The 26,546-nt window shown below is 36.0% G+C and overlaps 1 protein-coding gene across 1 annotated transcript; it reads left to right on the top strand.

Annotated features, from left to right (window-relative positions):
- The first annotated feature begins 580 nt into the window (after positions 1–580).
- On the top strand, positions 581–24,914 carry cables2b (Cdk5 and Abl enzyme substrate 2b). The gene is made up of 9 exons (XM_065249775.2): positions 581–1,133; positions 14,850–14,942; positions 16,488–16,565; positions 19,303–19,411; positions 19,569–19,728; positions 21,018–21,112; positions 21,197–21,303; positions 22,493–22,697; positions 22,853–24,914. Exons 1-9 carry the CDS (start codon positions 637–639, stop codon positions 22,991–22,993), a joined length of 1,485 nt encoding a protein of 494 aa, XP_065105847.2. The 5' UTR covers positions 581–636; the 3' UTR covers positions 22,994–24,914.
- Positions 24,915–26,546: the final 1,632 nt, after the last annotated feature.

Raw genomic sequence — 26,546 nt, forward strand, 5'->3', positions numbered from 1 at the left:
GTGGTAATGCAGTACGATGCAAAGCATAGTTATAATTTTCAAATAATTAATGACTGGAGTCAATTACTTATTTTATACCACGGTACAGACATTGCTCTGGAGGTTATTTTAAGAAATTTGACAGATCAGGTGTGCATTTATCAAATAATAATGCATACATGTAAAACGTTTTTTTTTTTTCAACCAATCAGAATAAAGGATTCCGCCCTGTGGTAAAAATGTTGTTAATCATTATTACTACTCATTATTTAACTATATAATTACACTGTAACATGGAAAGCGTAAAAAATATGTAACCGCATTATAACCAGTATATATATTTTCAAGTTATGCCAAAATATAGAATATTTTATTGGATACAAAAACAAATTGAGTTTCCGACAGTGGGAGCGCTCAAAACTGTTTACATCCACAGCTGTCAAATCCTTTATCTCTCTTCCTCCTCGCAGCGCGCGCGCCTGTGCGTTTGTTTCAAACGTTTCACAATAAAGACCCGTCAGCCAATCAAATCTGCGCACGCTCTGTCTATTTACTAAAGCTCTCTACTCTCGGCCAATCAGATTGGAGTGGGCGTGCCCGAGCGAGTAGCGCCTTGGTAGAAACCGAGCTGAGCATCAGAAGAGCGGTTACTTGAGAATGGCGACTGCTGCGTGCAGTACGCAGAGTACACTAAACCCATGCGCGGGCAAACTGCACAGAGAGCATCCGCGGAGGACTAAAGACTCTCGGAGAAGACAGGCTGCGCTTTTATTCCTCACTAATATATCCCTGGACGGACGGCCTGTGCGGAACAATGCGGGCCCGGGTGATGCTGAACTCCGGTGCGCTGAAATCGGCGCGGTTGCACGCGAACTGTCCGCTGCGGCGAGTAGCGACGGGACCTTTAACAACCTGTCAGTCCCTAGACTCGGGCTGCTCAACGTCCCACCCATTCTGGTTTTGCCGTCGGACCCTGAGCTCTGTAAATCCGCGAGCACCGAGTTGTTATTGGACAGAGAGAGGGACTCGTCGTTCTCATCGCAGGGTAATCTGCTCACTCCCGGAGGTCTGCCGCACACTCCGCTCGGACCGCGGAAGTCACCGACGTTGCTGTCAGTGCAGAGCTGCGGCTCTTCGCTAGAGTCTCGTCCGCGGTAGGTTTTTGCACTGTCACTTAAGTTGTGAGATCTCATTTTTATGCATATTGCTACTTTGCATGAACTTATGGCTGCTCATCTAGCTCGCTCAGTTGGTAGGTCATGGCGCTAGCAACGCAAAGGTCATGGGTTCAATTCCAAGATAACACACATGCTGATAAAAATGCATTGAATGCACTGTACGTTTCTTTTAAAGTGTGTGTCAAACTTTAGAGAACTACCTTCCTACACAACATATTTGGGCATCATAGAAGGCCACAGCTAAATGTCAGCAATGTCACAGCATCCAGGTCAAAAACTCACACTGTGCTCAGGTCAGCATATACCTTGTACGTTGTTTGTCTTAGTTTGCCTTTGCCATTTATCTGGTGGTGGTTTCATAGTCGAGACCTAATGTTGCCAACCACATCATTCTCACTTAATCATCATACCATAATTATTTATAGGGATTCAGTAGGATTTTATTTGTCCGGTTTTGCAAAAAGCCGATACTGATATATGTCTTCTGTTTGCTTATTTGAATATTTGTCAATCACTATGTTAATCATATTTTAAATCAACTAAAAACACATGCATTAAGGCAGTGGTTCTCAATCTGGGGGCCGTGGTCTCCTGGCGGGCCCCTGAGATTGTGCCGGGGGGGCCCAGTTTGATGACATTTTGTAAAATACATTAATTTATTATAATTTCTGTGTAATGAAACCTCAGAAAAATAAGGCTACTAACCAACAGCACTAAGTTTTGTTTAATTCAAATTTTATGTTTTACCATGTTTTATGTCATAAATTTTCTCTGGGTGGGCCACAAAGGGCACAAGTGGGGGCCGCCATACACAAGAGGGGCAGCATGCCTAAAAAGTTTGAGAACTACTGCATTAAGGCAGTGGTTCCCAAACTTTATTGGCGTGTGGCCCCCCTTGTGTAAGGTGCATTCCTTCGCGGCCCCCCAAAGAAAATTTGTGACAAAAAACTGTTCTAAAACTCAACATTTTAATAAAAAAACATTAAATTATACAAAAAGTAGTGCTTTTGGTTAGTTGCCTTATTTTTTTTAGGTTTAATTACACAGAATTCATGATAAATTAATGTATTTCATAAAATGTCATAAAACTGGGGCCCCCCTGGCACCATCTCGCGGCCCCCAGTTTGAAAACCACTGCATTAAGGTACACAAGCTAGATTACTGCTGCACATTCAAATCATTTTAATTGAACGTGGACTGGATCCATAAAACAAAATACAGCAAAATATACAAATATGACCAAATGAAAACCTTAATAGTTTATGCTCTCAAATAAATTTATTGTTGATAACAAAGTACATTTTATTGGCAAGTATTTAATTATTTTACTCCAAGATAAATGTATTCAAATGATATTATGTATGGAAGCCGAGAGAGGACATTTTTATTTTTGCTTGCTTGGTTGTTTTCCTGTGATCATAACTTAATTTTCTCATGATCTCGAGATAACAAAAACGTTGTTTTCTCTTGATCACAAGATAACAAACGTTGTTTTCTCATTATCCTGACATAATCCAAATGTCATAATGTAATTTCCTGTCCGTAATATTTTGTGTGTTTTGAAGTGGACTGCTGGCTGATTCATATGAGTGGGGTTTTCAAGGTGCACGTGTAGATAGACTTAATAAATAATAAAGTTAGACATTGATGTTCGTGAATTTAGGGAGCATCTCTAAAAGTAATACACGTTTCAATCTTTAATAGTATTTAACATTTTTTTTTTTTGAATAAATATCAAAAATCTAAAAAGTGTGCAGTGCATTATAGCTGGCAACCACGACTGTTTGTTGACTGTAAGTAATTCCATTTAAATGCTGTTATAAATTGAAACGTGTGTATTATGAAGTAACTTTAGAGACCTACTGACTACTCAATTACTGACATTTTTATTTCAGCTTGAAAAATTAAGTCGAAATCACGAGAAAACAACTTTTGTTATCCCGAGACAATGAGAGAATTAAGTTGAGATCATGAGAAAACAATTAAGCAAAAATAAAAATAATACGCACGACCTCTCTCGGCTTCCATAATTATGCCTTCACGCATTAAATAATAATCTGTTGGTTTGTTATATCGACTTTTCTCATGCTATAACCAAAACTCTGTTGGTTTTAATGTTACATTTACAGTTAGTTATAGTTATTTGGTAGACTGTTATCCAAAGTGACGTACGGTGCATTCAAGCTATACATTTTTCTTTATATCATGTGTGTTTACTGAAAAATCATAATAACTTTATTAGCATCTGGTATATTGGTGCATCTGTAATTATTTATAAGCAATTTCAAAGAATTAGCCCAGTGGTTCTCAAACTTTTTCAGCGTGCGGCCCCCCTTATGTATGGTGCATTCCTTCGCGCCCCCCACCCAAAGAAATTTTATGACAAATTTGTTCTAAAACTTAACATTTTGGTTTGTTAGTTGCCTTATTTTTTTAGGTTTAATTATACAGAATTCAATATAAATTAATTTATTTTATAAAATGTCATAAAGCTGGGCCCCCTTGGCACCATCTCACGGCCCCCAGTTTGAAAACCACTGAACTGGCCTATTGTAGATAGGGAGTGACTAAAATGAAGTGTAATAATGTAATCTATAGAATTGTGTCTGTTTACAGCAGAGTTGTTTCACTTAATTGGTGTAATATTTAGTAGGGCAAAGCTATCTCTTGGATCAGTATCCAATTTGTTTGCTTTTTACATATAAACCCCTATTTACAAAAAAAATCTACAGGTATCCACTCTGGGTTTAACAGGTTCGAAACAAAGGCCTTGCCAATATCTTATCTGCTTTGAAAACATACAGTATTCTGAATATGAAGAGTTTGGTTCCAAAACTAGACAGTTTTTTAACATTTTTAAATTCGTTTTTTAATTGTGCATTCCAATTTATATCAATCAAACTGCATTTGGTTAGTTTTTATTTAAGCCTTTATAACTAAAAAATCCAGCTAAGTAGCACAATAAAAACATAATAACATAATAATAAACATGTTGTGGCAAAAAACTGAGTTATCTTTTTTGGAACCAAACTCTTCATTCTCCAGTTACTGAATAAATTGCTAATAGTATACAGCTTGTAGAAATAAAGCTGAAACGACAAAATACCATCAAAGATTTTATCAGTTTGCTCAGAAGTATTTTAAATGGCTGTTTTCAGTCTGACGCCACTCGTAGACCACAGACTGAACAAACCCTTCACTGGAATTCAAATTAGTTAATAACCACATAAACTTTGCCTAAAAATGGCTATTTGCAAGATGTTTTCTCTGTAGACTGGCTCATCTGTCCACTATGAGGAAGTGAAAAGGTTTCTCCTCTTTCATACGCACAAGTAAGAGAACGATGTTGTGTTTAGCTTTATAATCTCTCTGGTTTGTTGAGCAATAAGAGGACTCTATTTGTTTGACTATACCCCTCCACCCCAATGCTTTCCCCCCTTTATTCTTCATAATGGGTGCGGCTGTGACAAGTAAATTCAAGCCAAGCTGACAGTCGCTGTAGACATTTGCTTTGCTTTATCAGTTGGAGCTTTAAGGTCAGTGCTGAATATAAGGGTGGTGTTGCTTTTTCAGCAATGCTTGCTGCTTTATGCACAAAATACCTGCAGAGATTAAAGCTAAAGACATTCTGTTACATCTCAACCCTTCAAAGGGTCTCTGCATGCCTGAGGGAATGAGCTGTCTCCTCACTGGAGAATGAATCACGGCAAATGTTATGGGATACAAATGTTAAGGGATCTTAAAAAAGTGAATTAAAAAATCCTGTATTATTACTTGTTTAAGTTATTTTATCTGACATGCATATATATATATATACTTCTCTTGCTTTGTTTCAGTCTGTCAGGCAGTATAAGTTAGATTTGTGGACACACACACACACACACACACACACACACATATATATATATAGGCACATAGTAAAATGCAAATACAAGTAAGTTTTAATAACAGCCCTTTCTTGTCAGTTAACAATTGGCAAATTAGTCAAAACTTAACATCGGTGAGAAATGTTCAAAGCAAACATGAAAATAGTGTCTAACAAGTCAGAGCTTGTTGACTGCTCTTGCCAAATTCTCAGTTGTGAATTGTGTGCAGTGTCCAAAAGTTCATAAGGAGCAAAATGCTAACGCGGCTGAACTGGAAATTCTTTTGGCCAAAAGGAAAGATGTATCGGCCAATGCCGATAATAATTGTAAAAAAAATATTGGCTGATATATTGGGCGTAAGGCCACGTCAAAGATTCACCATGATCTCACAAAGTTCCGTTGGATAGTCACAGAATTTTTTGCTATTTTTTCCGTGGCATTCTCACGGATTGGTTACTCAACTGCTTTTTCCTATTTTCAAACCATTGTCGCTTCGTTTTAGGGTTAGATTTGGTGTTTACGTTAAACAATTGTTGCCTGGCGTTGGGGTTAGAGTTGGGTTTGGTAAGGATGTCATTTTAAGTAAATCTAACCCTAAACCGAAGCGACAATGGTAAGAAAATAGGACAAAACAGTTGAGTAACCAATCCGTGAGAATGCCACGGAAAAGAAAGTCTGTGGTGGGGCCATGGAAAAATGTGGAGATCTGTGAGAATGCCACGGGAAAATAAGCAAAGAATTTCGTGACTATCCCACGGAAATTCGTGAGATCAGGTTGCAAAGATTTTATCAGTTTCAGTCTCAGAAAATTGAGAAATTCGAAATTTAAAAACAAGCTTATAAATTTAATGGCAGCACAACTGAACCATAATTTGCCTGTTCAAAGCAAACATGAAAATACTGTCTAACAAGTCGTAGCGTGTTGACTGCCCTTCCCAAATTCTCAGTCGTGTGCAATGTCTGAAAGTTTTTAGGATTAAAGTTGTTACAAGTAATTAATAGCTAAAATTAGTTTGCTTTTTGGTGTCGTGCATCGATCGGTCTGTGGGGTCGAGCATACCAATGAATCTTCACAAGGAACAAAATGCTAACTTGGCCGAACTGAAAAATCTTTTGGTTGAAAGGAAAGATTTATCGGCCGATAATATTTTTTATTTTTCAAATGTTGGCTGATATATCAGGAAAGAGGCCAAGTCAAAGATTTGATCAATTTCAGTCTTGAAAAATTCACATTTAAAATTTAAAAACAATTTAAAAACAAGCTTATATTTAACAGCAGCACAATTGTACCATAATCTGTCTATCTATCGCACCACATGAAAGCTGAGAGTCTCTCGTTTTCAGTAATAAATGACACATTTATAGGAAAATATTTTAAAACAGGTTTATGTATGTGATGTGCATGTCTAAAAACCAGAAAAACATTGAAATCAATTTTACTGGGTTGCGTTTTGTATATGCACTTCAGGCGCTGCATGTCATATTCAGACAAGCAGGAATTCATCGCGCACAAGCATCCAAAAACTGGATTTATTCAGCTTTAAAATGTATTTATTATAAGGTGATTATTTTGTCAAAAGTTAAGCTGAAAAACAGATCAGCCTTTCTGGAATTTTGGAGAAGACACGGAAATATCTGCACTGAAATTATACTGGGCTTAAGTCACCATATTTATGCCTTAGCCTGCACTGACCCGATTGTCGCTGGTGCGATTTACTATTATGATCTGTTTTCACTCTCTAATGAAAAGAGGTTACTATAATTAATTAAATAAGAATTATCATGTGTTTTTTTCTGCATAAAGTGAACACAGAGACAATCAAATTCAATTTTAGCAAGTCCAGGTATTTTGACACAGTATAATAAAGCATAGTGTCAATAACATTATTCATTTCAGTAGTTTTCATGTTATTAATAAAAGATTAAGTATGGTATATTGAAGGCTTATTGAAGTAATTTACCGCAATAATCACAAATTAAATATTTTTTGTCATTTGTTATTACACAGAAAATACTGAAAAAGGTACTGTTGGTTTGAATTCAGGTACCGGCACTGGAATCATACCAGTTAAAATGTGAACGGTACCCAACCCTACTTATCACAAAATAACCCTGTCAGGGTTATTTCTTGATAACAACTAACTGGATGTACATTAGATAAATTGTCTTAATCCTTTCCAAAACAGTTTTATTGGGAAAATGTCTAAGATCTAAAGCACACTATGCACTAATTAAAGCACAAAAATATAAAAAACAATAAATATTAAGATTCAGAATGAAAATCATCTACAGAGTTGACCTTTAAATTGACTTCTTTACAGGAAATCACTACTCAAACGTGAAGAAGTAAACCTGAGAGTTATGGATTGTTAGGGAAGTGAAATTGTTTGCGGATTGACCTTGGGTTTGTCTTCTGCTGTTATGTTAATCGCACCTGTGTCATAATCAGAATTTAAAATGAAGGATGCTAATAGTGTCATTATCATCATTCTCAGATCTTATAACTGGATGAGATAATATACTAGTCAACATTTGAAATGGATAAAAAAATTTTCATCAAACTTGTCGTAAGACAAGAACGGGTATTGGGTATAAAGCTAACTTTTAGAAAAAAGGTTTGATCCACTTCAAATGTTGACTAGTGTATATGCACTCTCATGCAAACAGAAAGGATTTCCAAACTCACAGTATTAAAAACTGATGTTACTGTCTGCATGTTTTACATCACATGTGTAATTGTTAAAGAAGGCTGGCTTTGTACTTTGGTTGATGGCGTTTTCGTTGTGTAACTGAGCAGTGACTCTAAACAGAAGATGATTTCTGAGTTGCCATATTGAGGACTTTTTATCAACAGCAGCTATAAATGATAAAGTGGTTATTGAGAAGTAGTGTAGACTTGATGAGTCTTTTCAAATTGCGTGCTAAAAATATTTCTATCCTACAATTACACCTGGCATCACCTGTACCACGCTATGCCGCATGCTGCCTTTGAGCACAGTGTGAACGCTGTAACCTTTGGCATCCCTGTTAACAAGTTACAGCGTTCGCACTGCGCATAAGCAACGTGATGCTACATAGCAGGAGGTAGATGAAACACAGCTGCCTGCATGTAAAGATTTGATGCTATTTGATGTTTTGAATATTAGATTAACCCAGTGTTCTAAGCTATTTTATGTTCATTTTGAAGCACTGTATGTTGATACATGTAGTATAATAATGCAAGTAGCCTACTCATAAGTGAAAATGTAGAATTTAGCAGAGGTTAAAAAACGGCTCAGGTTTTTATTTTTGTTAGGAAGCCTGTTGTGACCAACGTATTAGGTGTTTGTTACCCAATAAATAATTGTATATTTTCTTTTAATTTGACAGTAGCCTTTTTCCCCGTAAACATACACACACCGAACTGTACCGTGACCCTAGAACCGTGACACACACCGAATGCTTTCAACAGTGCAAAGGTAGAAATTCTGCAGGATCTGTGGGGATCTTGGTTTCTTAAGAAAGTTGCGTCTTTTTGGTTATGGTGGAGATGTTCAGTGACCTAGAAAGATCCTCAGAAATGTGGACACCCAGGAACTTGAAACTCCTCACATGTTCCACTACAACTCCATCAATGTGGATGAGCTCTTTGGTCTTCTGGGTGTTTAAGGCAAGATTGTTGTTAGTACACCATGCTGTCATTTGCTTAACCTCCTCCCTTAAGGGCATTTTATTGTTGCCACTAATGAGGCCAAACACAGTGGTGTCGACTGCTTGTTTATGGAGTTTGATCCATACACAGGTATACAGTCATAGGTGAAGAGGGAGTAAAGGATAGGGCTTAGCACACAGCCTTGTGGAGCACCCGTGGTTAAGGGATAGTTTGACCAAAATTATGATAATAAACCCATGATTTACTCACCCTCAAGCCATCCGGGATGCATATATCCAACATTTTTCAGACAATCACATTTTTATTTTTTATAAAATGTCTTAGCACTTTCAATTTTTATAATGTTTTTTTATAAATATGGGGTACTCCTCCTTCAATCCTAAAGATTGTGCATCCATTCTTGACAAAAGTAATCCAGACGGCTCCAGGTAAAACATGCGGTTTTGTCGTAGAAATAGCCATATTTAAAACTTTAGAAACGGAAATAACTAGCTTCCGGTAACGCTTCCATCTTAGATGCCTCTGCATTCAGGAGAGGGTATCAGCGTACTGTACGCACTTTTCTTGGTGACGTATGACAAGGGAGGGCGAAGGCACAGAGCAACCGCAAAGAACCTTCCGCAAAGTGGGTACACTCTCATCTGAATGCAGAGGCGTCTAAGATGGTGGCGTTATATATAGTTCTTTTTATTTTTGGCGAACTATTCCTCTAAGGATGAGGGTGGAAGAGTTGATAATCTTAACAGACTCTGGTCTATAAGTAAGAAAGTCCAGTTGCAGAGGGATGGGCTGATGCCGAGACAAGAAGTTTGGAGATGAGCTTTGATGGAATTACAGTATTGAAGGCAGAACTGAAATCGATGAATAGCATTCTGACATATGTGTTGCCTCCGTCCAAGTGTGTAAGGGCAAGAGCTGAGGCAATGGCATCCTTGGTTGACCGTTTAGGTTTGTAGGCAAACTGATAAGGGTTCAGTGTTGGGGAAAGATGTGTTTTAAACATAGCAACCAAAAGCTAAATAAATATGTCATCGTTCGCAAACTCTGTTGTAACCTGTGAGCCCACTGACTGAGGTCTGACATTTCACCCACTCATTTTCTAAGCCACTTCCTCTCTGGTTTCTAATACAGAGAATTCAGTCTTTGCTTCAGCTCTGATAATCCAGCTTAGTCTGAATCTTTTATCCATTGGAAGATTGAAAACATGGAATAGGGCAATATGCTCGCTCTGTATGGTAATACTTAGCTTGTCCAGTCTGGCAGGATTACTGCAGGGTATTTATTGAGAGCTTTGTGATGTCACTGTGGCCTGACTGCGCCATTTCCATCATTGAGCCAGGACCATCAATGATCCTCTGGAATGAGAGACAGAGATCTACTGGACCTGAGATTATGAGATTTATGGCATATAAAGAGTACTAGTGCTGTATGCGGAGAGGGAGATTTGAAAGACCCCATTAAATTGGTTATTGAGCATGGGTTTCTTTTCTTTGTTGATGTATTTCCTTAATTAAAGCAGGAATTATAGACAGATTCAAGCCTTTTAAAATTGACTTGAAAAATCATGAAAATTGGACTTTTCCATGTTTAAGTGCTATAATTGGGTCCCCAGTGCTTTTATCAACCTAGAAAATGTGAAAAAGATCAACCCAGTAACTAAGTTTTCATAAACCATTCTCTGCAAGCATGTGAAAAAGTAGCTCATTGAAATTTGGCTCCCCTTGTGATGTCAGAAAGGGATAATACCGCCTCTTTAAAGGATTACTCCATTTTTTATAAAAAAAAAATCCTGATAATTTACTCCACCATGTCATCCAAAATGTTGATGTCCTTCTTTGTTCAGTCTTGAAGAAATTATTATTATTATTTTTTAAGAAAAACATTCCAGGATTTTTCTCAATTTAAAAGACTTTATGTGACCCAAATGTAGTCTAAAATTGCAGTTTCAATGCAGCTTCAAAGGGCTCTAAACGATCCCAAACGAGGCATAAGGGTCTTATCTAGCATAACAATTGTCATTTTTGGCAAGAAAAAAAATCTGTACTTTTAAACCACAACTTCTCTTCTTGCACCAGCCGTGTGATGCGCCAGCGCGCCCTTACGTAATGCATCATCACGTCAAAAGGATGTTGTGGAGAAGTTGTGGTTTAAAAGTACATTTTTTTTTCCTTGCCAAAAATGAAATCTGTTTTTGTTAGATAAGACCCTTATGTCTGGTTTGGCTGTAAACTGTTGGGCTCCAATAAAGTCTATTAAATTGAGGAAAATACCTGAAATTTTTTTCCTCAAAAATGTCTTGACTAAACATAGAAAGACATCAACATTTTGGATGACATGGGGGTGAGTAAATTATCAGGATTTTTTTTTTTTTTTGAGGAAGTGGAGTAATCCTTTAATCTGCACTATCCAACCACGGCACTACCATTTAGTGCAGAGGTCAGCTCATTTGCATTTTAAAGGACACACCCAAAAACGTCACATTTTTGCTCACACCTACAAAGTGGCAATTTTAACATGTTATAATAAATTATCTATATGATATTTTGAGCTTAAACTTTACATACGTACTCTGGGGACACCAATGATTTATTTTACATCTTAAAAAAGTTTTATGATATGTCCCCTTTAAGGCAAGGGACAATTATTGTCAAAGTCTTCTGAAGCAAAACTATGGTTTTGTGAGAGAAAACGGTTAATATTTTGAGCTTTTTAAGAAGAAATGCCCTCAAAGCACTTAATTCAGATAGGGGGATACATCAAGGTACAATCTAATTGGTTCTTGCAAGTTTTGGGACTAGTTGTCATGTGATGTGAGACATGCAAGAACCTATTTGCTTTTTAAAGTGTCTTTGAGTCATGTGTAGGAAAATAAAATGACAACATTTTATTAAAATATTCAGCTGGAAAAGAAAATCATGTGCACCTGGGATGACATGAAGGTGAGGAAATTATGAGAGATTTTTAATTTTTGGTAAAACTTTTCCTTTAATTCTGTGGCAGATATGTTTACATTAGCTCCTTATATCAAGGTCCTGGGTTTGATTCCCTGGGAACACACAAACTGACTCGTGTTTCACCTCATCAAACTTATGCCTCCGTTTCATCTCTCCATCTTATTTCCTGGAGTTGAGTTGGATCCAAATGAAGATTAACAAGGAAATAGGTACACCAAAAATGAGAGAAGAAAAAAATGAAACGGTGGGATAAAGCAAGAGACAGATGGGCAGCTGCTCCACAGTTCATTGCGTGTTTTTTTTTATTATTCAGAAGATGAAGAAACAAGATTGAAGTAATTTGTGTTCTGTCACAGTCTCAAATTTCCATTGCTCTCTTCTTCTCGCTTGCTCGCACACAGGTGCGTTTCCTCGCCCCGGGTTATGATAACAGTAATTTAGATTCTGGGGGAGGGAGGAGATGGAGGGTTGTTTGTTTGTGTATTTTTGTCTGGCATACTAGGGTTTTGTAATACTTTTCAAACCAAACAGAAGGTAGACGCACCCTGGTTTTGTGCCCAAAGCATGAGGCAGAAATCTGTGATTCTTTTGTGAAGAAAAGAGCAGAGCAGAACAAACATAAGCTCAGTATTACGTAAATGCATGCGGGAAAGAAACGTTATCTTAATGTTTGATTTCTTGATAAAATTAAATGTTGCAAGGTTTTTTTAAGAATTATACAGTTCATGACTCATGACATTTTACTGTTAACTTTGATAGATGTGGACTAAAGATATGTTTTTAACACAGCAGAGATGAAAAACACCAAGTACTTCCAACTTGATCTCCTAATATTATGTTTCATAGTCTGTATTTTTCACAAAAATTGCAGAGCCCTCTTATGCATTCCTATGCATAAACAGTTATTTAAAGTATAGCAATAAAAAACAAAAGATGTGTGTGGCACTGAATAATCCAGGTTTAAAAATGATCTGCAAATTAACTTTTTCTCTTTCCAATGATTTTCTGTTGTTATGTGATGTTTCTACATAATTTATGCAACAAAAAACTGATTTTATAGTAAATGTTATTTTGTTAGACAGTCAATCTAAAATGAATTATTATTATGGGTCGTACAGCAAGATTACATACAACGTGAATGCAAAGGCACGAATAGATGCAAACTCGCATGGGGCTATGCGAAAACACGTGCTATTGGCCTAAACGTTTGAAGTTGAAAATATTTGCGGGTAAACCAATGACAGCCAATCAAATCGACTTGAATCTAAAGTGCATGTGCATTTGAAATGGCACTGTGGAGAAGCTCATTGCTGAGGTTCATCACATAAAATTAGAGATACGCGAAACAGTGTGTTGAGGACATCTGCTGGTTATAACAGCTGTAAATGCAACAAGAACAGCATATTTAAACATTTAATGTAAACTATAACAAGTGTTTTTATTAAAGGACGTGTGCAATATTAGGTAATGCCATTGAAGGTAAATGATTTCCACGAGTACTGCGCCCTGCAAGCGAATTAACATAAAAGTTATCGATATCATGGTGTGGATGCTTATATATATATATATATATATATATATATATATATATATATATATAGTTATCGTTATCGTTATAAAACAGCCCTTGTTTAACTTTTTCATATCTAACATTGACAACATTAACAGCAAAAATAAAACAAGCAAACTCTAAAACCATAATCTTTTTTTATATATATTACTCTGTAAAAATATTTGTTGGGTCAACCTAAAAAATTAAGTTATCCCATGGCTTCTTTTGAGTAAATTTAACTTAAAAATATTAGTTAAGGCAAAAAAACACACAACAAGACAACACAAAATTTAATTCAAACAGGAAAATTACTTATTATGTAAATTTCTTGTTAAACCAAATTTTTTTACACTGTATTAGAAATGAACATGACGCAAAGCATGCCGAAAATGTACAAACACTTATTTTAATTTAATTGTTTGGCAAACGTTTTGACATGTGTTGGACAAATGCTTAAATATCTTATTAGATTAAATATCTTATTCTTTATTATATTTGGTATAAGGATAATTAGATTATTCAGTATACACAAAATAATACAATTTATCATTTCAGCATCAGCATCATTCCATTCTTGTTTTTCATCCTTATAACTGTAATAGAAAGACCACTTCTCACATTTCAATAATTTCTAAGATGTAATCAAATCTTTTCAAAAATTTTCTTAAAGGTATAGTGGAGGATTTTCTCGAATTTTAGAAAAGAACCGCCTTCTCCACTTAAAATAAAAATTGAACCAATATTCTTGATGATCCACCCATAAAAAGAAAATCCTCTGCAATACCTTTAATCAAACATCACTCAGAAATACATTACATTTATGTCAATAATATTTTGTTGATTTTAAAGTGTTACCCCATAGAGGAGCCATGCGGTGCAGATCACAGACAGTTCCATTAGCCATAATGAAGGCATGAGGAGAGAAAACAGGCAATCATTTGACTCTTTCACAAATTAACTACATTTAGAAAGCACCTCAATGCTAAATCAAAATGCGAAACGTGAACAAATGAATCAGAGATTTAAAAGACAGAAATTAATGTAGCAGAGCAGAAATCAAAACTTAACGCATTAGGAGAAAGTGACTTAAAAATATATTGCTCCCAAATATGAAAATTCTCATAATTTATTCACCCTTATGAAAGTATATGACTTGCTTTTTCAGTTTAACACAAACTATTTTTAAATATATTATATTAAAATGCTGTCATGTTTTGTTTACGTGGTGCTCAACGTGGCAAGTCTCCAAAATGCTTATATATCAATTATTTAAGTAATCCAAATTACTTCAGTGGGTTAATTTATGTCTTATGAAGCTCAATGATACGTTTATAAGACACAATAATATTTATGTTTTCATCCTATTTTGAAACTTACAGTTCAGTTTTACTTTGTTTGAATTAGTTTATTTCAGTTCCTCTTGCCAATGTGACGTTGTCATGCCTGGGTTAAATTCCTCTGGGCATTTGATCTACCCAGTCTAATGTGACTTATAGTTCAACTTTTAAGTCACACAGCAGCAATAATTCATTATAGAAGTTGTGTGTTATCTTTAATCAGTGGTTTATGTAAAGCCAAATATCAAAGAGTTTCATGAGAAATGTTTCTGAGAAATGTTCGAATAGATTAAATGTGTCACCCCTGTCCTCTCTTTTTGTTTGTTCTCAGGAGTCGTAATCCATCTGGTTCTCCCCGTCCACGCTCCATGAAGAAAGTTCACTTTATTAGGAACATGAGGCAGTATGACACCAGGGGAAGCAGGTGTGTTCATAAACTTCATTTTTGGGTGGTAAAGTCCTGTGGCTGGGTCTGTGTCATCTGGCCCAGGGTCTATATCATCATCTTACATCATGTCTGTGTATGTGTCAGTCTTTTCCCACAAATTGGTCATGTTTTCCCCCTGAATCACTCTTTCCTCACATGGCAGAATGTTTTTCGGCAGTAATTCTCTATACTTGTTGCATGCTTAGCTTATGTAAGATTATTCACAAAGCACTGACAGTGTGTACACAAATACTTTAAAGATCTTTAGGATTATTTTCTACAAGCTAATGTATTGTGCAAAGCAGAATTTTGCAAAGGCGATGTTATGCATAGGCGAACGTGACCTTTAATAAACACTTGTTAGTTACTTGTTTCCACTTTTTGATCGTTTTCTTTATTTTTATTGAAAGTTAATGCTTTTTCGATGTAATATATAACAGGGAATGGGAGAAGGCGGAGTAGAACCAGGGATATCACGCTCTACGAGCATTGTCACTACTGCCGACACCGCTGAAGACGGTTTTTTTGCGTCTTTTGAAACTTTGGTGGTCCAACTAGACTTTGGTGGGTGGAGCATTTGCCAACAAGGCACTTGGTGTAGATTTCAGCTAAAAAGTATATGACTTCGTAAAGTACAGTTACATTTATTGGATTTCAGTTATCTAACTTTGAGATTAAATAATACATTATTGTTGGTCAATTTTGGCACAAGGTACAGTATAAACCTGACGGTTGGCTCATTATTACTTATGCATTCTGAAGGAACAATCTTTAATGCTCGAACGGGTGGGGTGCTTTTAGGGTTTTTCGTGGTTGTTCTATGAGGTCTGGGCTTCTTTTAACTGAGGAATGACAGCTATGTTTATTACAATCCCAATATAAACGTCCCTAAATAGACAACAACCCTTATTTTCCACTGTGTTTTCCCAGGCTCTTCCACACAAACATACTCACATTCACAGGGTCCCAGGATTAAGAAAGCAAAGTAAAATTGATAAGACCGTCTCAATGTGTGCTCATGAAATAAGCCTTCTGTTCAATATCTTCATGTATGGATGGTGTATTTTTCTTTACTCAGTAATGGCTAAAATACTGTCAAAGACACATAAGTGACACAGATACCACCAAATTTCCTGTGTGTTTGTGAACGCTTGCCTATGCATTTTAAAGTGGTTTTGCTATTTATCTGTTACTTCAAGTGTAATATTTTCAACTATTTTGTGTGAGAGTTATGTTTAGGGTATAGAAACAAGATACAAATTTATATTACACCTATGAGAGGTGAGTATGACAGAGAGGGAATTGAATTTTAAAGATGATATACTGCAGGTGTGTGTGTGTTGTGTTTGTGTGTGTGTGTGTGAGAGAGAGAGAGAGGGGGGGCGTTCAACAGTATTTTGAAGGTTGTCACTTGTTGGCATCACGGGTGTTGTGTTTGTTCTTGTTGGTGGTCTGAATGTACTGAGGGATTAATTGTGTGTCATTTATCTTGTAAACTTTTGAGTGATGGCCTGTGCGTGTGCGTTTTTCTGTTCACTGCAGGATTGTGCTAATCTGTGCCAAAAGGTCTTTGTGTGCTGCCTTCTCAGTGCTGCCGTATGGAGAGAGTTTCTACATCAGGTACTCAACACACACACACACATTAAATATGTATTTCAGTGAAGGGTCACATTGGGTTATATGTTGTGGTCCTGGCTGAGTTTATAAAGAAAGCTTAGCTGAAGAAGTAGGTTGACCATAATGAGCTGATCTTATTCTTATTTAGCTGGTTAACCAAAGAACATTTACAGAAATTCACCATGGCAACCTAACCCTGCGTCCCAATTCACATACTATCTGTCCAAGTATTTCAAGTATTTAAAATGAGTATTTGTATGTCCCATATTGTAGTCCTACGTGAAAGTATAATGGGCCCTTAAGCAATTATATTGTTTATCTACATAGGCAACAATAATCACTTCCGTAACATGTTAGCATGTACTTGAATTCTCTTTTGCTACACACCAAAATGTATATGCGTACCTCTTAAAAAAGTACTCACGTAGGCATTTTTAAGATTGCTTTAAGTAGGCGAATTGGGATTAAGCAGTTTTCAAGCCCACAATGCATTGTGAAAAATGTATCCAGCAATTTATGTAAAGTTTATTTATTTATTATTAATGTTTATTCAAAGTTTTAGCTATTTGTTATTCCCAAACTTTAGTTTCCAGTTGCTGTCCATGCGCTTAGTGTCATGTATAAATTTTGGGGTCAATAACAAGATGGCAAAGATTGGCAAGATGAGAAATTCTTACTTAAAAGCACCCATCAGATTTATTTCAATGCACATAGTGTATTTATGTTAATTTTTTAGCAATAAAAATTTAATTTTCACCATTTTTATGAACGTTAAGACTTAAAAGATTAGTCAATTTTCTTAAAAGAAAAATCCAGATAATTTACTCACAACCATGTCATCCAAAATGTTGATGTCTTTCTTTGTTCAGTCGAGAAGAAATTATGTTTTTTTTAGGAAAACATTGCAGGATTTTTCTCATTTTAATGGACTTTAATAGAGCCCAACATTTAATACTTAACTTAACACTTAACGTTTTTTTTCAACGGAGTTTCAAAGGACTCTAAACGATCCCAAACGAGGCATAAGGGTCTTATCTAGCAAAACGATTGTCATTATTGACAAGAAAAATAACAAATATACACTTTTAAACCACAACTTCTCGTCATGTAGATCCGGTCGTGATGCGCCAGCTGACCCCACGCAATACGTCATGACGTCAAGAGGACGAACACGAAACTCCGCCCCAGTGTTTACAAGCGTCTTGAAAGAGGACCTTTCCTACGTTGTTGTATGTCAACTGATACTAATTAATGTCTTTGTGTCTATTGTTTAAAATGATCCGCAAATGTGCATTTTATATTTGTAACACGTGACCTCCCTACGTCACTACGCATTTACGTTAGGTCGTGCTGGATCGGACCTAGACGAAAAGTTGTGGTTTAAAAGTACATATTTTTTATTTTTCTTGTCAAAAATGACAATCGTTTCGCTAGATAAGACCCTTATGCCTCTTTGGGATCGTTTATAGACCTTTGAAACTCCGTTGAAAAATACTGTTAAGTGTTGAGTTAAGTATTAAATGTTGGGCTTTATTAAAGTTCATTAAAATTAGAAAAATCCTGCAATGTTTTCCTCAAAAAACATAATTTCTTCTGGACTGAACAAAGAAAGACATCAACATTTTGGATGACATGGTGGTGAGTAAATTATCTGGATTTTTCTTTTAAGAAAATGGACTATTCCTTTAATGGACCTGAAAATGTCAGGTGGTGTAACTGCCAATTGCGCCAAAGAATGAGAAATATTAAATATTTTATCCACCTTGATGGCATGTAAGCATAATCATCAAAAAAATCATTTAAAAATATTATTTTATTAGTTATTTCTTAATGTTTGTTAGTTTTTGTAATATTTGCCCTGACATATTCTAAAAACAGATCTGTTTTTAAATAATCTTTGACAAATTATGTAAAAATGTATGTAAATAGTCATATTACACTAAACTAGATGATTATATTTTATTTCACATTTTTTATGAATATATTTATATTTTCATAAAAAAAACTAGTTACACCAATTGACACAGACCGGTTACACCACATTTAAAAAAATTTAATTATCCCCTAAATATTCTGTCAAAATGAAATAAAACCAGAAATTTAGACTTAAAAAAGAAAATGTATGCAAGTAATCTGCAAATTTATTTTGAAATGTTTATAATTTTATATTTAAATGAACCACACAGACACAAATTAATGTCACGTCATTTCATTGACCCTTTTATTTTATTTTAGGGTGTACTCACATTAGTATTAGTGCTGTCATAGTAGCATTTGGGACAAGCAAACTGATATAAGAAATACCTCGAATGCACTGTAAGTCCCTTTGGACAGCCATTTGTAAGTTCAATCAGGTTTTACTGCTCTTCTCTGGGGATTTGGATCTAGGGAACTCAAAATGTTTCCCACATCCCTGGTCTGTGACTCTGACGTGACACAATCATCAACCTCCCTCCATTCCCACCCTCTCTCTAAAAGAGATAAACAAGGAAACAGACCTTGGGAAACAGTTTTTTCTCCTTCATACTTTCCCCTCATTTTCTCATATATGCACATAAATAGATAGAAAAAGAGAGGAAATTGCAGCCATTTGACACAAGCAGACTAAAAGTATAGATAAGAAAGTCGAGAGGATGTGAGTCTGTTTCATTTTATAACCCCATCTGTAAGTGCTTATCACTCGCTCAGTTACTCACAGCTCAACTCGGGTATCCAAACCTCATCTGTTTCTCTTTCTCAGTGACCCTCGCTTGGATGACCAGCGGCGGAGACACTCATCCGGTGGGATATCCTCCACACTGGAGATGTTTCCTGGCATGGAGGGGGTGGAGCTTGGCATGTACGGCAGGGTAAGAACTCCCGCCACACCTGTCAGTCATTTTGTCAGGGAACTGACAGTCAACCTGCGGCTTAAATCTCTTCATTCATTGCACCCCTGGAGGTAAGGTGTTTTTTTTTATATATATCTCAGGCTGATAGGCTGTTGTGATCTTATTTGTTGTGCAGACGGTGTCATATGCTCAGTTCCTGTACCCTACAAATGCTCTTGACCGCCACAAACCCTCGGTGCCCGTGGATCTGGCGCTACCTATGCCCTATTCCAGAAACAGCATCCCGCACAGTTATCCACCCTCCCGCCTCAACAGTGCTGTGGGCCTTGACCTAGGTAAAAACATGCACATTACATTGCATTAACTCATTCCCCCCCAGCCTTTTTTTGAAAAGTTGCCCGCCAGCATTTTTTGTGATTTTCACAAAAGTTTTTTCTTCTGAAAATAAATAAACATACAAATATCACACAAAAAAAACAGACCCTCTGCCCTCAAACAAACTATAAACAAACAAACAAAATGGGGAAAAAAACATTTTATCCTATCTATATTTTTTCTCTGCTTATAAACTCTTAAATATGGGGATTTTTCTTTAAAAAAGTTAAAAAGCTGAAATAATTGCATTTTTGTGAAGGAATTTAGTTAGAGATCAGATTCAGAACGATTATCAAAACATACACAGAGTTTAAAATTAGTGTATAATTTTTTTATAAATTGGGTAAATGTGCCATCTAGTGGATAATCGCGGTATTACAGATTAACATAAAAACTCATCAGGAATTTTTTTTATGCAAATGATAACTCGTCAATGGCGGGGAAAGAGTTGATGGTTTTATCCAAAGTGACTTACAGTGCATATATTTTACTTAAAGTGCAATTCATATATTTTTATCAGTATTTGTGGTACATAGGGTTCGAACCCATGACATTTTGCTATTGCAAAGTTCTACCAGTTAAGCTAATATTACTATTACTTTTATTAGGTTTTTAACTTATTTATAACTAATACAGAGTAACTATAATTCATTGCAAGCATTTATAATGCATGCACACACTCCTTTCCTTTGAAGATTTCTTGAAGACTGCTTGACTTAAGTGTGTGTGTCATTTGCATTTATAATACATTTGACAGACGCTTAATCCAAATGAATACATTTTATGTGCTCGTTTTATTGGAATCAAACCCATGACGTTGGTATTGCAAGTTTAGCTACATATGTGTCATAATACCTCAAAGCAATTCAAGCTAAATGTGGATGTGAAGAGATTTCACAGTGAATGCATCTAATAAAAATAACTGACAGGAGCTTAATAATATATTATTCACAAAGTGGGTGGGGACATTTCAGTCACCCTGGCAGTCATAGTTATTATCACAGTGTCTCAGGCACAGATGCATGAGTCTGTATGTGTCATTGTTACTAATGCTGCTATTTCTGTACAGTATTTAAATAGTGTGTGAGTCATTAGCACTGCTCTTAGTGTATCTTATTTAGCAACCCTACAATAGAGGCACATGTGTCAGCTGATGATTGTATTTAATATAATTACGTACTGTTTTTCTAGTGTGTTTATCAGTATAGCCCTACTTGGTCAACAAAAATGACCTTCTTTTCTTTTCTAGGTCTTGAAGACAGCGATTATGACCCTAACATGCTCAGCGACCCCCAGTGGCCGTGTGGGAAACACAAAAGAGTTCTCATCTTTGCCTCGTATATGGTGAGATGATCAAATGAAATTGAAGAGATCCAATAAAATAAATCTCTCAGTCAAAATGCATTTTACTCTCTCTCTCTTTCACAGACAACAGTAATAGAGTACGTCAAGCCATCAGATCTAAAGAAAGACATGAATGAGACTTTCAAGGAAAAATTTCCCAACATCAAACTCACACTGAGCAAAATCAGAAGGTACATACACACACGTACACTCACCTAAAGGATTATTAGGAACACCATACTAATACTGTGTTTGACCCCCTTTCGACTTCAGAACTGCCTTAATTCTACATGGCATTGATTCAACAAGGTGCTGAAAGGGTTCTTTAGAAATGTTGGCCCATGTTGATAGGATAGCATCTTGCAGTTGATGGAGATTTGTGGGATGCACATCCAGGGCACAAAGTTCCCGTTCCACATGACTGTATGGGCCATTTTAGTACAGTGAACTCATTGTCATGTTCAAGAAACCAGATGATTCGAGCTTTGTGACATGGTGGATTATCCTGCTGGAAGTAGCCATCAGAGGATTGGTACATGGTGGTCATAAAGGGATGGACACGGTCAGAAACAATGCTCAGGTAGGCTGTGGCATTTAAACGATTCCCAATTGGCACTAAAGTGTGCCAAGAAAACATCCCCCACACCATTACACCACCACCACCAGCCTGCACAGTGGTAACAAGGCATGATGGATCCATGTTCTCATTCTGTTTACGCCAAATTCTGACTCTACCACCTGAATGTCTCAACAGAAATCGAGACTCATCAGACCAGGCAACATTTGCTGTTGTAGCCCATCCGCCTCAAGGTTGTGCGTGTTGTGGCTTCACAAATGCTTTGCTGCATACTTTGATTGTAACGAGTGGTTATTTCAGTCAAAGTTGCTCTTCTATCAGCTTGAATCAGTCGGCCCATTCTCCTCTGACCTCTAGCATCAACAAGGCATTTACACCCGCAGGACTGCTGCATACTGGATGTTTTTAGCTTTTCACATCATTCATTGTAAACCCTAGAAATGGTTGTGCGTGAAAATCCCAGTTACTGAGCAGATTGTTCAATACTCAGACCGGCCCGTCTGGAACCAACAACCATGCCACGCTCAAAATTGCTTAAATCACCTTTCTTTCCAATTCTGACATTCAGTTTGGAGTTCAGGAGATTGTCTTAACCAGGACCACATCTCTAAATGCATTGAAGCAACTGCCATGTGATTGGTTGATTAGATAATTGCATTAATGACTAATTGAACAGGTGTTCCTAATAATTCTTTAGGTGCGTGTATGTACGCCCCAATGTATTTGTTGCCAATCTGAATAGCGAGTGCTTTATAATAATAATAATGAATGGATTAATGTGAACTTTCTTTCTCTATCATCAGTCTAAAGAGAGAAATCCGCTCAGTGGGTGAGGAGTCCGGTCTGCAGCCGGTCACAATAGCGATGGCGTACGTATATTTCGAGAAGCTGGTGCTACAGGGACATCTGAACAAGCAGAACAGAAAGCTGGTGACGGCCGCTTGTCTCCTGCTCGCTGCTAAGATCAGCAGTGATCTGAAGAAACAGGAGGTCAAACAACTGATTGATGTGAGTTAAAATCATAAAAACATAATGTACAAAACATTTTTTGAAAATATAACCTTGTGTCTCCTTCATCAGTCATTGAAAAATCATTAACCACTCGCAGAATGGTTATTTATTTCTTTTGAAATGTATATGTCTTTCTCTTCCTTTTCCTATAGAAATTAGAGGAGAGATTTCGAATAAGCCGTCGGGAGTTGATCGTGGTCGAGTTCACCGTATTGGTGGCTTTGGAAATGGCTCTATACTTACCGGAAAGTAAAGTCATGCCTCACTACCGCAGGCTGGTTCAACAAACCTGACATGTGAACATGGCATGAAAAAGTGGTGATGCCCGTCGGTGGTGTCAGTGCAAGCACACATTAATACAACGCTCTGATCCAAATGATGCTACTTTTAGCACTCAGGCCAGTGTTATTTATTTTCATACCACCATGGGAATTGTGTTAAAGGAAAGATCTAGAAGTTAAAAAGAGACTTTTCATTTAAAACACTTAGAAGGGAAGTGTGTGAAGAGTGCATGCATGCTTGTTTTAAACATTCCATATCTATTTACCAAAAAATAACATTTATTTATAGATGTCACCTTTTGTGTATTTTAGATGTATCATCCACTGTAACATGAAAGCACTTTTTCTAAACATAATGCAATAATAATATAACCATTAGCACAGATGTCACGCGAATATGCACTTATTTTTATAACATACTTCCATAGCATTACCGAGTGACTGATCCTACAATGCCGTACCGTAGTATTCAAACCTAATCTCTTTATGTCTCTGACAGCCTTATTGTGGGACTCTGCTGCACTTTATTGAAAAGAGTGCTCTATATTAGAGCTAATATGTGAAAAGGCACATTGGCTGTGCTGCTATGTCTGGATCTAGAATGAATTTATATTTATATGTCTAAACTTTGTCAAAAACTATAGACGTGACATCACAGTGTACTGTTTTATGAGATGGATATAAACACATTGTTAGCAATAGAATGAGACTCTAGATGTTAAACAGGGTTTTACCCCCACAATCTATGCAATATTTAAAGCGTTACTCTAGACAAATATTAAAATTACCCCATGATGTATTCACCCTCAACCAATTCGAAATACACATGTCCATCATCTTTCAGACGAACACAAATGTACTCTGAAAGATGATGGACGTGTATTTCGGATTGCTTGAGGGTGAGTAAATCATGGGGTAATTTTGGTTTTTGGCTGGAGTGTCGCTTTAACATTATATATTTTTCCATTTAATTGCAAAACATATCACACCTACCCAGCAGAAAGGCTCTGTTGTTGTGTGAAAGGTCATGTGTGTGGTTTTGTACTTTATAGAATGATTTATTTTATATATGTTTAATGCATTTTAGTCCTTGTTTCTATTATGTACTGTCAATGTTGGCCACAGTTTCCGTTATATTTTTATGATTGTAGAATAATTTTTCCTTTAATGTCCTTATCCTGATACTGTGACCTTGAGAGGTCCAAACTGAGACATTTGCACGTTTTTGATCCTTTGCAGTGAGACGCAGTGTTTATTTTGTTCATGATGCTGGGTTGCTGCTGCCATCTGCAGGAAACATTTTGCAATCACAGTGTGTCAATAAAAAAAATTATAAGGAAGGTAAAGGCATACTAGATATTTGGAAATAACACATAGAGGAGACTGTTTTCAAGTTTTTTATTTATTTATTTTTTGTAATTGTTATGCTTGTGTTTAAGAATCCCTTAGCTAAATAAAATAGCATTCAGTTAAAGTGCCTGTGAGTTTTTTGTTGAAAGTAATGGGATTGTATTTAGAGATTTACACTGTGATTTTATTATAATCTGTAATACTTCCTGCACATTTGTCCTGTTAGAATTGTCTATTGTAAAAATGTGCAAATATAAACCAGCTGTTTAAACTGAGAAATATGCTAATAAATCCTCTTACTTGTAGCCAGTTAATAAGTTATTGAGTGTTTTATTAACAGTGTGTTTACTTTGTTTCATTAGTGGTTTTGCATACACTTTAAAAATAAACGCTGCTAAATAGCACTAAAAGTAGTTCACTGGCTTGTAGGGGTTTGACGAGATCTCGCGAGATTAAATATGTATCACAAATTGAATTAGGTCATGGTGAAATGCTGTCCTTTCTCAAACAAAAGCCTGCATCCTTTTGAGGTTCCATTTGTAGACTCCATATATCATAAAGACGTCTTATTACAGAATATTAACAATTATAAAGTTTACTAATATTGTAAATTGTTGTTATATGCTTGCTCAGTTAACTGAAATAAACAAGGCTTGATGACGTGTGCAACCTGCAGATGCGACCTCCGGAGGATGCAGCTTTCTGTCAACATTATCCGTCTGCACAAGCGGAGGCTGCAGTTTCAGGACCGCAGTTTCAGGACCGCAGTTTTAGGACCCTCGTTTTTTTTAACAGCGCAATCTAGCGAAACTGTAGCCTCTGGTGGTGCAGGCAGATGCTACTTGAAAAAAGTGCCACAAATGCATATTTTCACCCAATTTAAACTACTTTTAAAGTTTTAGATGTTTTTAAAGGTTTATTACACCCAAATACTGCTTTCTTTATTTAAATTAAATCTGATTTTTAGGAATGTTAAGTAATTATTGGCTCTACGTTGCATTATTTAATAACTCATCGAGTAAAATAAACAAGGAATCGTGTACTTTAGCCTTTTTAGTCAATCACATATTCAAGAACAGAGGGAATACACAAGGATGACTCTGGGGTAGATTTAAAATTTTTGTATTTATAAAATTATATATTGCAACAGTTGAATTTTAACACACACAAAAAAAATAGTGTAACACTTTACAATAAGGTTCATTAGATAACATTAGTTAATGTATTAACTAACATGAACAAACCATAAGCAAAACATTTGTTACAGTATTTATTAACCTTAATCTTTAATTAAGCTAAATAAAGCGTTTAATTGTTTTTTCATGTTAGTTCACAATTCATTAACCAACTATCAAGTATTACTAATTGTTGAAATTAACATTAACAAATATTAATAAATGCTGTATAAGTGCAGTTTATTATTAGTCCATGCAATTAATGTAGTTAACTAATGTTAACTAATTAACCTTATTGTAAAGTGTTACCCAAATTTGTTAATGATGTGAACAACATAAGAACTGCATGGACAACGTCTTCACTGACTCCTAAGTGAGAGAAAGATAAAGAAATGAATGAAACCAGGAACATTTAGTTGAACATGTTCAACAACTCTTTAATTTTTGATTTCAAACTTTAAAGATTTTAGTCACCACAGAGCACACACATTATATACGGTACAAAATTATATCAATCTTCATACCAAGTAATGTTCATATTAGTATTGCATAGTGTTCATTACAGGATCAAAGGTTCTTGAAACATTCATGTCAATGAAGCACATCTGAGCAGATAAAAAATAATAATAGAGAGAGATAGATAAATATAAATATTAAATATTTAAAGCACACATTGTGATGTATGCAGCAGCAACTGGATGCTCTCCCCTCTTTTTTTCAATTGTTTGTCTATGATTCGATTAAATTCCTCCACTTCACTGAAATAGTACATAAAGAACATAATCACTGATTAACAAAAATGCTTTTAAAAAGTGGTACACAGTACAGTACAGTACAGTACAGTAAACAGTAGATGACACAATCTAACACATGGTATTTTAACAGTCAATTATTATGATGGCCTACTGTTATGTCTGACTATAAAAATGTCACATGTCTCAATCAACATTAAAACCACATCTAAATGAAGAGACATATTCATAACATGTATTGTGTGGTAACGTCAAAAAGGCTGACTGTGATCATGTGACAGTTAAAAC

This window comes from Paramisgurnus dabryanus, chromosome 21, assembly GCF_030506205.2.
Source record: "Paramisgurnus dabryanus chromosome 21, PD_genome_1.1, whole genome shotgun sequence".
NCBI classification, from domain to species: domain Eukaryota; kingdom Metazoa; phylum Chordata; class Actinopteri; order Cypriniformes; family Cobitidae; genus Paramisgurnus; species Paramisgurnus dabryanus.